Source organism: Crassostrea angulata, chromosome 6 (genome assembly GCF_025612915.1).
Source record: "Crassostrea angulata isolate pt1a10 chromosome 6, ASM2561291v2, whole genome shotgun sequence".
Lineage (NCBI taxonomy): Eukaryota > Metazoa > Mollusca > Bivalvia > Ostreida > Ostreidae > Magallana > Magallana angulata.
In genome coordinates, this window is record NC_069116.1 from 1278270 (window position 1) to 1293911 (window position 15642).

The window sequence follows — 15642 nt, forward strand, 5'->3', positions numbered from 1 at the left end:
AAAATAAGCATATGAACTGCAACACCTTCTTTTTCCTGCAATGATCGCTTCCTTCATAATCCGCATGAATCATTAAAGAAAGCATTTTATCGCTTACATTATATTATCTTTCTTTAGGTTAATTAATAAAATTAATAGATTAAGAAAAGTAACTAAAAATGTAATGTAAAATGTAATACTGTTAATGTATATAAGTACGTTAACTAAAAGAAACAGCCAAATCGTCTTCTGCGAGACTTTGAGTCTGACATCATCGTGATAATTTCGTGCAGTCCGTTATTTTTCTTAGATCACTGAAGGTTTCGACCAATCGATTAACAGGGCGTGTCGATTTCAGTCCTGTCAGTTTCATCCGCTGTATATTTCGACCAATGATAGACGGGGCTTGAAGATTTCAGGCTGGCTGTTTCTATAGAGCTATGGATGAACTATAAGTTTCCGTAAGAAATAGAGGGAATCAGACTCGGTAGATGTAAATACACTTGGACACTTTGTCAAAAGTTTCAAGGATCAATGATTTCTTTCAATTCTTGACTCCTGATGTTGTCAACAAACCACTTCAAGCTTACAATATATATTTATTGAACACTCTGTCATTCAGATGAAATACACAATGTTTCATTAGGAAGATTCTTTATTAAATAAATGAATTTAAAATGTGACAAGAAAAGGTTAATTTATACAACTGAATCCAGTATATGTAAATAATTTACACATTTTGCAAATTAGATTCATGTAAAACCCTCCATTTGTGGATATTTGTCTGTGTATTATCTGTGAATACATGTGATATATATTCACAATTACTGTAACTGTTGTACTTTCATGTATTTACATACATTTACACAGTTGTTAATACAGTTTTTATACATGCATATTTAATTCAAACAAACTGTTCTATCAAAATATTTACAAACATGATGTGTTCAAAGATAATATAAAGACTGTTTAGACTTATTCATACAAGTATACAGTTTTCATATCAATAATATGAATTTTTACTTACACTCCACTGTATACACAGTTCACCTTCATATGTTGTTTACATACAATATTGGATTTTCTTCACTTTACCTGTGTTGTACTCGGTCACAAAGAGGTTGTCTCTGGTGTCCACACATAAACCCAATGGTTCCTGTAAATGACAGTTGTCAATGTAGTGGAGGAACTGTCCGTCCTGATCCAGGATGTGGATACGGTCGTTGTCACGGTCTGCTGTCAGGATCCGACCCTGGCTGTCTGTTGTGATGCCGTATGGACTAAATGATCCCTTGGAAGTAGAGGGAGGACCAGTGTAGGTAAACCGGAGTTTTCCAGCCTGATTGACTACCACTACTGAACAGGCTTCATTGTCTGACACGCAGATATCTTGGTTCCTGTTCTCACTGATGTATTTAAAGACACCAGATGAATAGAGAGGTTGTCCTTTGTCGCCGTACTGAATACTTTGTTTCTCTGTGGAGCCAGAGTAACACACAACTTTTGTTGGTTTATAATCATCACTCTCCATGACAACCAGCAGGTCACCAGAGGAGGTACTACAGACACCGAGAGGTCTCCACCCCTGTAGTCTGATCACTGTCTGTATCTGTGTATTCTTCACTATGTTCACAGTTCTATCAATAGAATCAGTATAAACTAGATCCCCACTCCTTGTCACTGCTATGCCCCATAGATTGTTGCCCGACTTGGTTTGGACAAAGTTCACTAGTTCTCCCTGCAGGTTGTAGAGATTCGTGATATTTTTAATACAACTATACGTCCAGATTTCTTCATCACTGTGACAAGTAACACTGTTTAAGTACGCATCCTGTGTTTGTATGGTGGAGATGATCTGTGGCTCATCAAGCAGTGATTTAAGAGATGATCCAGCTTCTGAGGTTTCCATGGTGTAGCCATGTTCCTCTGTTGTAATGGAGAATGCTGACAGGGAACCAAACTGTTGGTAAAGCTGTTCTGGGTTAATTTTCTGAGGGGTGAAGTTTGGTAAAGAAACTGTGAGTTTAGGAGTCAATCTTCTGAATTCAGCAATCCTGGATTTGTACTCAGAGACAAGGCTGACATCATTGGAGTCCAGTAACTTCTTCAGATGAGCAATGGTCTGTGTGATTTCAGATATGATGCGTGTGATTTCATCTTCCTGTTTGTTTAGGGCAGCCAGGTGTTTGGAGTCCATTTCCTCCACGTTAGATTTCAGGTTTGTGATAATAGTGTCTATTTCTCTGTGCCAGACTTCTCCTTGTTTGTCAATTGCTGATGTCAATTTCTTGGAGTTTTTACTCAGATCAGCTTTCTGAGCTGTGATGTTCTTTGCAATCTCTTGATATTTAGGAGAAAGGAATTTTTTCAGTTCATGCAAATCTTTTTGTAAATCTTCTCTTTTCTTTTGATAATTGGTATAAATGTCTACTAACTTATGATTTTTGTGACTTTCAGAAGAAACACAGTGGACACAAATAGGAATGTCACATTGTTCACAATGAAGCTCGCATTGCTTGGGGGAATGTTTTGGGCAAATGGGATAATTTGGAGTAGATCCTCGGTCTTGAAACGGTACCACCTGGTGTTTTTTGGATAAATCCAACATATGGTCCCCAACACAAGCTTTGCAGAGATTGGTCTGACAGAAGTCACAGTGTAGTGGGGGAACAGGAGTATCACACACATCACAACGCACCACATCCTGGGCAGTGCTTCGAGGGTCCATGGTCAAGTCCTCTACGAATGGTGCAGGGAAGATTCTGAAATACATGTATACATATCATTAATTTCAATCTTAATGGGACATGTTAAACAAGTTTTATCTATTTCTATTTTTAAAAACAAAAACCAATTCTTTTAATAAGTAAGGGTTGTCTTTCTTTCTTCAATCAAAAACAAAAATTAAGAAGTTGCCAATGAGATTTGACCCTAGCCTGAATACAATACAGCCCTATTCATGAACGATCAAGCCATCAGATATAGCCATCAAAATTACAATTCTTAGGTATTATCCTACACATTTTTTGTTTTTTTTTAGTTATGATGCATGGATAGAAATATATTTCATTGCATTGATGTTTTTGCATATGTTTGAGAAAACATGTACCAGTAATGTGGATCTCAAATTCTTTCCAGTGATTAATTAATTCATTGTTAAACTTTGTTAAATAATGTATTGATTATATTTTTGTTTCTGATGTATATGCTTCATACAGTCCTTAATTGGTGAATAAACACATACAGTAAGGATAGCTTATCTGAACAGTTAATTAGATATGTACTGTATATAATATGCATCATAAAGAGGGCTAGGGTGTTGCTGTAGGTTTATAACTCTAAGTCTGAAAAAATTTGGATGGACGATCAGGGAGCAAGAGTGCCTCCCATGGTAAAAAACTGCAATTTACAGGGCAGTAGTTTAGAACAGATTAATCTCTTTCGGAAAACATTCTGTTCAAATATTTGATTCCAAAACATTCCTCAGACATTTTACTACTGATATCGTCATTTCACTTGCCTCTGATATTTTTTTAAACACCATCATCAGCCCCATAAAGTGAAATTACTTACAGGTGATAATTGCGACTCTCCATCTTGACTCTATATATTCCTGTCGAGAGTTAGATTTACAAACCTCAATAATAGGCGGTTTCTGTCTGTATTATAGCGAAAAAGTATTTTGAGACTGTGCTTGGAAGTATTATGAAATCAAAACTCTCTCAAGAGGTACACCTATATAGTGTAAAATTCAACATCAGTGAGCAAAGATTGCTCTGAAACACAATTGACAAACATAATTACTCAGCTTGCTAGGACCTTGTCATTTGCCTCATTTTATAATTAGAAATATTTGTGATATAATGAGATAAAGAGCATTTTCTATATATATCTTAATAGTCAAAATAGTACATACTAATGTTGCACTGTGCATGTACTACGCCTATATAGTAGTCAGCGTTTGATACATAATGCATAAGCAAGAGGCGAGTGCACTATGTATCACCCCTGACACTACCTGCTACTATTTAGGCATGTACAACACTATTGTCATTATAATGCTGACTATTGTAATATGCTGACTGTTGTATACTGAAGCATGGGCGCTGAAAGTTATTGTAAGAAAGAAGGAAAGAGAGAGATGGATGGATGGATGGATAGATAATTTTGTGCATGAATAATTTATACCTGCACATACTTGTAATACTTTACAATAACATCCAGTACCCGTGTACTGATGTGCAACTCTAAGTCATTGTGGCATTTGACTGTTGTCTAGTCCCTAAAAAAAACTTCTGGCTATATTATATTAATATCATTTTATCTGCAACATGTTGCTCACTAATAAGTTTGCAATAAACAGAAATGCAAATTCTCCTCATCGATCATTGATTCTGAAGGAATAACGGGAACTGGAAGTTATAATGAATATATTGTTGTGCATGTATACATGCACATATTTATATATACAATAACTTCCAATGCCCATGGAAGGAATTAATAACAACATTTAACAAGTTGAGGCTATCCATCAAATTGGATGTATAATAACCTGTTTGGGATATAATGTCCTAAATGGGATATGAATTTGAAATGCAAATAATCTGATTGAAATCAGAACATCGATCCGCTACTTGTTTCTCTATTGTTGCTACATGACCTGGTGTAGTAATCAACAGAAAAATAAGTAGCAGATCAAGGATCTGATTTTTAATCAGATTGAAGTGCAAAAAAAATTGAATTTTAATTTGATTGGTATGGTGGCATATCTCTGCCCCTTGTGTGCAAGTTATTTTTCTATCAAATATGTCGACATGCAAGATAAATATGTTGACATGCAAGATTATAATGTTAACATGCAACATAATTATGTTGACATGCAAGAAAATTGGAATCAGATAAGAATTATACAAAATCTCAAAAAATCTCAAATATCGCCCACCTGTGACATCCAAGATACTAGATGGTATCTTTTTATGTCGACATGCAACTTATTAATGTTAACATGCAAGATAAATATACTGACATACAACTTATTTATGTCAACATGCAACTTATTTATGTCGACATGCAACTTATTTATGTCAACATGCAACTTTTTTATGTTGACATGCGAGATGAATATGTTGACATGCAACTTCGTTATGTTTACATGCGAGATGAATATGTTGAAATGCAACTTATAATTTTAGTTGTATGTCAACATAACTAAGTTGCATGTCGACATAAATATGTTGCATGTCAACATATTTATCTTGCATGTTAACATAACTAAAATGCATGTCGACATAAATAAGTTGCATGTAAACATAAAAAAGTTGCATGTTAACATAAATAAGTTGCATGTTGACATCAGTAGGTAGTGCATCTATAGTATCTTGGATGTCACATAACTCTTATTTGATTGTAGTTTTCTTGCATGTCAACATAGTTATGTTGCATGTTGACATAACTATCTTGCATATCAACATATTTATCTTGCATGTCGACATAATTAATTGAAAAATAATTTGCACACAAGGGGCAGAGATATGCCACCATAGATTGGGTTATTTTTTAAATAAAATTAATTTCCAAGAAGTTTTGGATATATACCACAGGCACCTGAATTTTTAACAATGCGTTGCTCAATAAGCCAAATATAAAAAAAAATTCTATCTCCTCTAATTATATAAATACACATGTATTAACATATAGAGGAGGTAGAATTTTTTTATATTTGGCTTATTGAGCGATTTTATTGATAAAAATTATGTGTGTTACATTTCATCTATTCTACAGTGGATAAAGCATAGTTTTAGCAAAATGAAAATTTTTAATTTTTGGCACTTCAAAGTTATATTCCATTTCGGATATTATATCCCAAACGAACTAGGCCTATAATATTTGGGCACATTATTCCCAACCTTTAACACTGTTTAACGTTAACACATGGTTAAACCTTCGCTGGTTTTCGGTTTACCATTTAAAGAATATAAACCTCCTTTTAAAAAAAAGTAATCATAAGATCGGTTATTTTGAAGGATCAACATTTTTTAAATCGTTCTGATCAGTCATATTCTATGTAACAAACGATCAAACCTCAAACGTCAACAGTTTCTCATGGTCAAGGCGTTCCTCAACAATCGGATTTCCTTGTACATCTTCCTTTGCATGCAAGATAAAAAAAACAGAAAAAGGCGAGGTGATCCGACTGCCTTTGCTCGTTCGAATTTTCTCTAAACAAAGCATTTGTGACCTAGTTTGTCGTGTGATTAACTATGCGGTTTTAAATAACTGAATTTTGCAAATCTTACTTATTTTACCCTGGACGTCCATCAGAACGCACATCATGAGACGCGTAGGCGTGGTGGGATATGGACATCTAGGTAAACGTGGTAAATTCAGGGACCCCCAGAATTGTATATATTTGTAGGTGGAATGTTTTATATGTTAATGTATAATATACACACAATTTTAATTGTACACATCCCATGTTAACTTCTACATAGTTGATTTATCATGCCACTCTTCGTGGTCTCATTACATTTAGATCTGCAGGCACTACCTGACTATACCTGGGAATATATGAAGCAATGTTTATTTTTTATAGTACTGCTTAGGAAAGGTGGAATGAGCATATAAAATAAATATAAACAAAATTTATTAGGTATATGATGATAGGCTGGACTAGGAATCGAACCGGGACCCCTGCAGCTCTAGTCAGATGCTCTACCACTGAGCTACCCAGGCCGATATCCACGGTCCATATAGCCCCAACTACTACATTCCTCCCTCCTTAAATAGTCTTTGACCCTGAAGACACAACATAAGTTCACCTTGTCAAGACTTATACATGTATTTATATTGCCTGAACAAGGAAGGCCACGGCACCCTGCAGTAGGAAAGGAGGAATGAGCATATAAATACAATGAAAATATATGGCTGGACCGGGAATCGAACCCGGGACCCCAGGGCCTGCAACTCTAGTCAGGTGCTGTAGCACTGAGCTACACAGGCCAATATCCACGGTCCATAGAGCCCCAACTACTACAATATGTTATTGATACTTGCCATTTCTGAACAGGAAAGTTCCTTGTTGAGAAGATCCAGGAACACCCAGAGTTGGAGCTAGCTTTTGTATGGAATAGGTCTCCAGCAGCCTTAGAAGGATTCCCAAAGGATCTGGTCCTACAGGATTTGAAGGATTTTAAAGAAAGGTAGGCATCTTTTTACAACTATTGAATAAATTTAAGTATTAGGCTAAAGAAAGTTCAAGGTGTCATATTTTTCTAAACTAACTTGAGCTATATATATATATACGGTACTTGATCAACCAATCAATTTACCAGATAGTTTGTGTTATTGACCTAGAAATGTGGATCTTATTGTTGAGGTGGCCCACCCTGACATTACTCGCCAGTGGGGACCCATATTCCTACAGGAGGCAGACTACATGGTGAAATCTCGGTTATCAAACAATTTTTTTTATTGTTTTACATGTATCAATGGCAACAGCTTGGATATTTCTTAATTTTAAAGTATAGCTGGAACATGCCTTTATTTGTATTCACTATCATGGCAAATTGAAATGATATGTCATTTTGGTATTTCATAAATTGTGCATGTGTTTCACAGATTGGCTCCCCAACAGCTCTAAGTTCACAAGAACTTGAGACAAGTCTAAGGACAGCTGCCACTAAGCATGGTCTGTATGTTCCCAGTGGGGCATTCTGGGGGGCTGAGGACATCAAGAAGATGGCTGACAGGGGAACTTTACAGGTAAGACATGTTGACCGGCCGGGTGTTTACAGGTAAAACTAAATTTATGGGTAAATCACAATTGCAAAGTCATCCCAAGCCAAGGGTTTTTAAGGAGAAGTGCAGATCAGAAAGTATTAATTGGGAAAATGTGTATTACTTGATTTTGTAATTGTATGTGTACATACAGGACAGAAGGCAGGGTCTTATTGATTTGTTAGACATGGAGGCAAGGCACAGGTAAAACACTGAGGCAAGGTCAAGATAAAAGTCCATAGTTAAACGACACTGTGCAGCGGCACCTGGTTCACAAGTAACTGGTAAATTTGAAGGGAAACCCTCTTAGTAGATTTTGATAAGACACTAGTACTGAGGTAAGGTGAAATATTCATGTACAATGTACACAAACATGGGTAAGAAAATGGAGACAGACCGCATGAACTACAATAAGAACAGATACTGTTTATTACAGAACCTAAAGGTCACAATGACCAAGCATCCAACAAGCTTCAAGCTGAATGGGGACCTGAAGACCAAAAACGACCAAGTCAAGGACACCAAACTCATTCTGTATGATGGTAAATAATTCAATAAAAATCATTCATAAGGAACAAAAACATCTTACAAAAAGATGACCACTCTAAATATAATTCATTTTGCATCTAACATTCATCTGTTTTAAGTTTTGGGTACATACATCAGTACAGAAAATCATAATCAACTAGAGCTTAATTTTATGAGAGATGTACTTTTTTGTTGAAGGACCTGTGCGAGAGTTGTGTCCCCTGGCTCCTAACAATGTGAACACGATGGCAGCAGCAGCTATTGCTGCACACAATCTGGGATTTGACAAAGTGTCTGGATCTATTGTATCAGACCCTCAGTAGGTTACACAACAGTTCTGTCAAATTTCCAGATTTTTATGGAACCACTAATTCAATTTAAGTCTAAAGGCTTGACTATGAAATTTGGGATGATGACTTTGATTGTTCATAAGCAAGTGCTTTTTCCTATGATTTCCACAGAATGACAGACTGGCACATTGTAGAAGTGGAAGTCTGGGGACCCAATGGTTTTAATGTAAAGACAACCAGGAGTAACCCTGCAGCGGTCGGGGCGGTCACCGGAACAGCCACATATGCTTCCTTCCTCAGCAGCATGCTGGGTAGGTCAAAGGACTTTCCATCCAACACTATTGCACAGGATTTATATCACTTTATTTGAATTACACACATATATGCTGTAAAGACCATATTTAAAAGCCTAATTTCTTTTAATTTCCAGGTGCAAAAAGTAAAGGTGCCGGTGTTCACCTCTGTTAATGAAGAAAGAAGTGATCAAACATTGAAAGACTTCTATCATTGCTGTTTCATATCAAAAGTCATGCATTCCAAAGAATGCTGCAATTTGTTTATTGGAATCTCTTATATTGAAATAAAATTTCAATGAAAAACCTCTGCTGATCTGTCATGTTTATTTCTTGATTCCAAAATTTCAGTCATTACAGATCACTGTAGTTTTTCAAACCATCAATATCTCGAACTAAAGCACACTTCTTAGTTTTACAGTACCTGCAGTTCATTTAATTTTCTCACAGAAAGATATCATTTAACATATTAATACTAAATATCATTTCATCAAAATGTGGTGATCACTTAATAGAGGAACAAAACTACCGGTACTTGTTTCCTGATAAAACATTTAATAATAAAAATCTATGATGTGTAAATAATATTGATATTTACATATATTCAGTTATGCACATTCTCAAATGAGAATAATTTAAAATGTCTGCTCTACAGTTGCACAAAATGAGATTTCTGGACAACAAAAGATCTACATGTTGTAAACGGAATATCACAATTGTCGGGGGGTTTTGCTGAGAGTGGGCCTCTGATTTATCTCTGTGCGAGTGTTGGGCAGTGAGCTGGGCCAGTCAGCAAGGGTCATGTGACCTACATCCAGGCCGTTCTCCTTCCGAAATTCTGTAACAAACAAAGACGAATTAGATTGTGTACCCAGATGTTTATTTTTATGACCAAGCTTTTACAGAAGTATGTGTACTAGCAAAGGGGAACTTGTACATCATCAAATAGGGACACTATACATGTAGTATGCACTGTGCAACACATGTTCCTTGACGTTACAGTACAGGTAAACTTCCTAATATATTTAAATACTAAACTAAACTAAAAGGTTTGACATTTAGTTTATACAGAACATCTTAAAAACCATATTATCATATTTAGTTGAATGGTGTCAAAAAGCAACCAAATCATTGTTTTAAGTCAAATTCATGCTTGATCAATTATTAATAAATTTACACTAAAACTCATATATTACTTCTGGTTAGGAACTTTCTATAGTACATCATCAAATGCCTGATGCTAATTGAAGATGACACATTATAACAAGAGTCATAAACAGTTATACCTTTGGGGCAAAGCCGCGCACCTTCATCCTCTCCGTCTCATGCTGGAGGAAGTCCTCGTACTCGCGCTCCTCCTGTTGCTCCCGATCCTCCTCCTCCTTCATCCTCTGTCGCGCCGTCATCTGCTGCTCCTGACGCGCCGTCATCTAAAGGGGGGATAACCAACGATTTATTACAGAATGATAATGAAGAGCCATGTTACAGCAGGAAAAAGAGAATCATCAGAACAAATGGCTGGGTCACTGTAATGTAGTGTACAGGAAAACAATCTACAGGGGGGATAACCAAGGATTGTATTACAAAACCAAACAAAAAATCATGTATGCAGAAATCAGTTTTGAAACAGAAAAATGATTTGAGAATATTTTATATTCTCTGGCCTTCCCAACAAAATTATTAAAAAAATTACATATCAAAGGAATATCATTAAGATTTTGGAGTACAGAGAATTAGTTGTAGAAGTATCAATAAGAAGCCCACAATGACAACTGATGTTAAACAACCAGAATCACTGACGGAGTAAACATGACTCACCTGTCCCTTCAGATCAAGCTTGAGAGCCTCTTTCTGTTCCTCGGCCCTCTCTAGGTCCCGCTGTGTCATCTGATTGGCTATCTCCATCTCCTCGATCAGCTGTTCTCGTTGCCGAAGCGACTCCTCTCGCTCTCTTTGCACTTCCTCTAGCTTCTCCTCAATCTGCTCTTGTCTGTCCTTGAATACCTGTGAATAGTATTGACCTTGTGAAGGGAGACTACAACATTTAATCCAATCGTCAAAAAAATTTGTTTAGATTTATTACACGTACTATTTTGCAGAAAACAACATAAAAATTATTCACAAGTGTCAAAAAAACTTTCTGAAATACAAAGTATCATATAAACAAGTTATCTTGACAAAAAATGTAATCAAATTATCAGATAAATTTAAATGCATCAGTCATACACAGACAAACAAACCTCTCTCATCAGTCTCTCGCGAGCTTTACTTTCCCGCGCCCACTCAGCATCTCTCTTCTCCCACATTCGAGCAGCCTCTTCCCTGTAAGAACATTCACATTAACTTACATCAATCTAACAGATTAATTTCACTATTGAACCGTTCAGATGAGACAGCCACTAGCCTGGCAGCGATAGGAGGGACTTACTGGTACAACATGTCTAGCTCAGCTTCTCTGGCCTTCTCCACTCGGAGCTGGTCTTCTATCACCTGTTAAGTAATTACATTGTTTGTTTATAGAGTCAGTCTGCTAGTATTAAAGTGGAATGAAAACAGATATGCAACTTAGTCGTCACAAGAAGTATGCTAAGTATGAATCTTGTACATGTACTAAAGAATACTTGTTACAAATAGTGAGACTTTTTTTAACACAAATGTATACAACACTGTACAATGTATTTAAAAATTAAATTATGGAATGACCAATTCAATTTATAGAGTAGCATTTCAATGATACAACAAATCACCATCTTGTCTCTCACCTGCTTCATCCATTCAGCGTCAGCTTGAGCTTTTTCTCGCCTCGTGGTCAGAATTTCCCTTTCCTCTTTCTCTCTCTCAATCAAAGCCTCCAACATTTTCTTGTCTTGTTCCTACATTGAAACACTCAATGCATCTTACATGGTTACAATTATACTTCTCTAGTTCATGGATTTCTCTAACTACATGATATGTGAATACATTTATAACAGGACCTCTATCCATGTATTAATCTCACTAAAAACATTCATGATGCCAGCAATAGCTTGTCCATGTATTTGAAACCAGCTTTAAGTGAGAATGTATTTTAATAAGACTTTAATATTACCAGTTCCTCTTGGATTTGTCGAGATCTTCTCATCATTTGAGCCTTGTGTTGTCTCAGAAGCATTCGTCTGGAGGAAAACAAATCATATGTACACTTGAAACATCAACTATATTGCCTTAATTAATTTCATGAAAGTTGTAATAGTGGTTGTGCATGTTCAATTCAAATTTTCGTTTGAACAATTACAGTGAATGAAGGGTTTCCTATAGGTATAAATGAAATAAGCATGTAAACTGTTGAATGTAACACTAAGACTAAGGAAAAATGTTATTCCAGACAACACTGCTTACCCCATTTCTCTCTGCCCACGAGCTGACTCCATCTTTTTACGCTCTTCTTCTAAATCTTCTAGTCTCCACTGCTCCTTTTGTAGGGCATCTTGTTCCTTCTTCAATCTCTCTGCCTGAAGTTCAACACTTTTATTACCCAATGTTTTATTAAGTTTCTTTGAAAGTTACTCGAAAAATAGATTGCATTTATAAAGAACATTTTTTCCTTGGGAACCACCATATCAATTACAAACATTCATAGGTAGGATCAACATTTCACTGCCGTGGATGAAAAAATAGTCTTTGTTAAAAGGAATCGTTTCACTTGTAATCAAAAGCCAAAATAAGATGAATGGAGAATATTGCTGATTACGCTCTTACTACAGATAAACAAAGAATGTTGTACAACTCTAACCTCTGCCTCCCAGTCTATAAAAGATATACACCGAGTGTTCTAAAGTTCTACATGTGTCTACATATCTATCTAACCTCTGCCTCCCTGTCTATAATAAGATATAAACCAAGTGTTTTTAAGTAATATGTACACTGGGTGTTCTACGTTCTACATGTATCTACATATCTATCTTACCTCTGCCTCCCGATCTCTGAGTTCCAGCATCTGTTCCTTCAAAGTGTCCTTCCACCTCTTCTCATCTTCTAACTTCTCTTCTTCCTTCCGTCGTTCCTCTTCTAGAGCTGCAATTCTCTCCTCCTCCATTTCTCTCTCGAATCTTTCTTTTTCTTGCCTTTCCTGTTCCTCTTTCTATAAAACATGAAACACCGATAAAAAAACTTTTTTGTATATTCTTACAAGGCATCACCATTTAATCAGTTTTCAAAAATAATTTTATCCTAAAATACTCTAGACTCCGAGCAATATAGGTTACAAGTATCAATCAGACTTCATACAAGTACACATAGATGATATCCATCCATTAATACTTTCTGCTGTATAATATATATATATCATCAATTCATCATGCCCAAACCCTACTCTCTCCTACAAACAAGAGTTATTCCCCCAGCCCTCCCAGACAGTCTTCTTACCTCGCGAACTTCCTCCACCTGTGAGCTCCATTTATCCACTACATGGTCTTTTAATTGTTCTGATTCAAGCTTTAAAAAAGATAAAAGTCTGTAGTTTAAATATGTGTAAAACTTTCTACAGTCAAAGGAGAATGCTGATTGAAATGTTCTCTGAAAAAATTTTATCTGGAGAACTAGTCTTAGGAATTAATACCTTTCTGATATCTGGATTGTTTTGTCTCCAATATTCATACAGCTTTTCTGATGCTAACTGAAACACATAAAACAATGATCTAATCATACATCCAAACATGTTTGATTTATAACTATAGGGTTACGACAAAACTTGAATAACAATTCTTTAAAATAATTTTTGATACTGTGAATGTACTTGTCCTTATGCAGGAAAGATTTTAGGTCAAAAATGCATAATAATGTATAATAAATATGTTGCCCTACATATTTTTAATATTATATTTTTATCAGGACTAACTTACATGTTTTCGTTTTTCTTCACGAGCACTCTTTAGGGAGTCCACTCTGTCTCTCATGTCCTCTAGGCGGTCATAATTATCCACTGAGTATCCCTTCAGTTCAGCCTATGTCAGAGAAATTAGCACAATGAATAGAGCTACATATCAACTAATGCACAGACTAAAATATATAATATCTGTTAGGGGACTCACCTCAAACCTGTACCTCTCCTGTCTCAACATGGCAGCAAGTCTCTCTCTGCGTAGAGCTAAATTTTTGGCCTTCTTCTCTGTGTCTTTGCCTTTTTCATAGGCATCCATACTATGAAATATAAGAATTTGCAACTGTTTAGTTTTGTTACAAAAAGAAGTATGGTACTTCAAACATGAGTAGTTCTCCAGTAAATAAACACAGAAGAAAGTCATGATTTTTCATATTTTAATTCTATAGCATTCATCTATTAATTTGTTGAGAATAACAACACAACAGCTTGCAACATATACAACTCAAAATCAATCTTATCATGTTAAGAAGATAGATCTTTGTATTATGCATAGCAGCTGGCATACATATGCCATAACGGTGCATGACAGTTCAATGATTACTTTAACATGTTATATGCCTAGGGGATATACTGTTATAAATCCTATTATATATATTATAATATAGAAGCAATACCTTGATCTAAGTGATCTCTCTGACTCCCATTCACTCTGTTTACAGGCCGCAATGTTGGATTTCTTAAAATAGTTGGCTGTGTTGCTCCACCTCTCTCGGAGATGGTCATCATGGTTTCTGGTTTTTACTATGGCCTGTTCATAGACATTCCTCCTAGTCGTCCAGTAATGTGGCATAGATGGCAAGGCCATTGTAAGTTTTGTCTTAATGCAACAATTAAAAACTGAAAGAAAAGAAAAGCTATTAAAATGCAGTCTGAATTTGATCTATGCAATTGCTAACAGTCTTTTACACACTGAAACACATCATCGTCTTAACTTTACTAAAAAGATGTCTACATATTAAGTTATTTACTAAAGCATTTACAAATTATGAGTTATTAATCAAGTGATTCAAATCATTGCATATCTTAATACAGAACATTACATAGATATTAAGGCCTATAATTTCAATATGAATATATTGGTTTTATTTGTATTTTTTTAAAGTATCTGTTCAAAGGACTGTTAAAAGTAACATTTATACATCGACCTTTAACATTGTCTAATTTATCAATTAAAACCTAAATTGTGACAAGTGGCAGATCGAAACAAGCACAGACCTGAACATTTTTAAATATTTTCTAAGATTTTAGGATCAGATCACGTATTTTATAAAATACTCACCATAAAAGCCTGTTTGATCACACTATATCGTTCACTGTCACTTAATATCACATGTTCTTTCTTGTTTTCAAATATTGTAGCGAATGTCAACAGGATGTTTGAGAACCGTGCGCATGCGCAAAGTGTGTATAAAAATAAAATTAGTAAGTAGTCTACTTATTTCCGAACCTTTTTACTGAAACTTTCTCGAACTTGAGACCAATTTCAATTCTAAATTTCATATATTATTTGTCCACACATTGATATTGATAAGTTTGATAACAGTTCAGTATTGTACGGAAGCGTATTAGGGCCGCAGCAATATTTTTTTTATTAATTTGTTATAACAGATTAGTAATTTGTTATAACAAATTATTAATTTGATATAACGAATTATTAATTTGTTATAAGAGATTAATAATTTGTTATAACAGATTAGTAATTTGTTATAACAGATTATCAATTTGTTATAACAAATTATCAATTTGTTATATAGAGAATAATACATGTACCCTTTTCCATATAACAGCTTGTATCAGCACGAGACTCCAATATCAGCCCAAGGGCCGAAGGCCCGAGGGTTGATATAGGTAGAGG

At 35.4% G+C, this 15642-nt stretch overlaps 3 protein-coding genes across 6 annotated transcripts; 1 reads left to right on the forward strand and 2 right to left on the reverse strand.

Moving 5' to 3' along the window:
- Positions 1 to 566: 566 nt before the first annotated feature.
- Positions 567 to 6116, reverse strand: LOC128187285 (uncharacterized). Of its 4 annotated transcripts, XM_052857612.1 has the most exons (3): positions 6061 to 6107; positions 4178 to 4261; positions 567 to 2741 (listed from the first exon to the last, which is right to left on the reverse strand). In XM_052857612.1, exon 3 carries the CDS (start codon positions 2705 to 2707, stop codon positions 1043 to 1045), a length of 1665 nt encoding a protein of 554 aa, XP_052713572.1. In that variant the 5' UTR covers positions 2708 to 2741; positions 4178 to 4261; positions 6061 to 6107; the 3' UTR covers positions 567 to 1042. The 4 variants fall into 4 exon arrangements, with proteins under 4 accessions (XP_052713572.1, XP_052713570.1, XP_052713569.1 ...); XM_052857610.1 differs by lacking the exon at positions 4178 to 4261 and having other exon boundaries at positions 6061 to 6116; XM_052857609.1 differs by lacking the exon at positions 6061 to 6107 and having other exon boundaries at positions 4168 to 4753.
- Positions 6117 to 6205: 89 nt separating this feature from the next.
- LOC128187288 (aspartate dehydrogenase domain-containing protein-like) lies at positions 6206 to 9177 on the forward strand. Its single transcript, XM_052857614.1, has 8 exons — positions 6206 to 6347; positions 7046 to 7178; positions 7333 to 7417; positions 7597 to 7740; positions 8192 to 8297; positions 8482 to 8602; positions 8745 to 8884; positions 9004 to 9177. Exons 1-8 carry the CDS (start codon positions 6311 to 6313, stop codon positions 9039 to 9041), a joined length of 804 nt encoding a protein of 267 aa, XP_052713574.1. The 5' UTR covers positions 6206 to 6310; the 3' UTR covers positions 9042 to 9177.
- A 223-nt stretch (positions 9178 to 9400) lies between these two features.
- LOC128187287 (trichoplein keratin filament-binding protein-like) lies at positions 9401 to 15209 on the reverse strand. Its single transcript, XM_052857613.1, has 15 exons — positions 15067 to 15209; positions 14402 to 14624; positions 13936 to 14044; positions 13747 to 13848; positions 13464 to 13520; positions 13271 to 13339; positions 12813 to 12986; positions 12245 to 12357; positions 11955 to 12021; positions 11629 to 11739; positions 11295 to 11356; positions 11107 to 11188; positions 10685 to 10870; positions 10153 to 10296; positions 9401 to 9704 (listed from the first exon to the last, which is right to left on the reverse strand). The coding sequence occupies exons 2-15, from the start codon at positions 14590 to 14592 to the stop codon at positions 9675 to 9677; spliced, it is 1497 nt and encodes a 498-aa protein (XP_052713573.1). The 5' UTR covers positions 14593 to 14624; positions 15067 to 15209; the 3' UTR covers positions 9401 to 9674.
- Between the last annotated feature and the right edge of the window lie 433 nt (positions 15210 to 15642).

Excerpts from the sequence above, each read along its gene's own strand:
- LOC128187288 (XM_052857614.1), top strand. The coding sequence starts at position 6,311 with ATGAGACGCGTAGGCGTGGTGGGATATGGACATCTAG. Across the intron at positions 6,348-7,045 it reads GGTGGGATATGGACATCTAG|GAAAGTTCCTTGTTGAGAAG; the intron begins GTAAACGTGGTA and ends ATTTCTGAACAG. Across the intron at positions 7,418-7,596 it reads TACAGGAGGCAGACTACATG|ATTGGCTCCCCAACAGCTCT; the intron begins GTGAAATCTCGG and ends TGTGTTTCACAG.
- LOC128187287 (XM_052857613.1), bottom strand. The coding sequence starts at position 14,592 with ATGGCCTTGCCATCTATGCCACATTACTGGACGACTAGGAGGAATGTC. Across the intron at positions 13,521-13,746 it reads GTGAAGAAAAACGAAAACAT|TTAGCATCAGAAAAGCTGTA; the intron begins GTAAGTTAGTCC and ends TATGTGTTTCAG. Across the intron at positions 11,740-11,954 it reads GACAAATCCAAGAGGAACTG|GAACAAGACAAGAAAATGTT; the intron begins GTAATATTAAAG and ends GTTTCAATGTAG.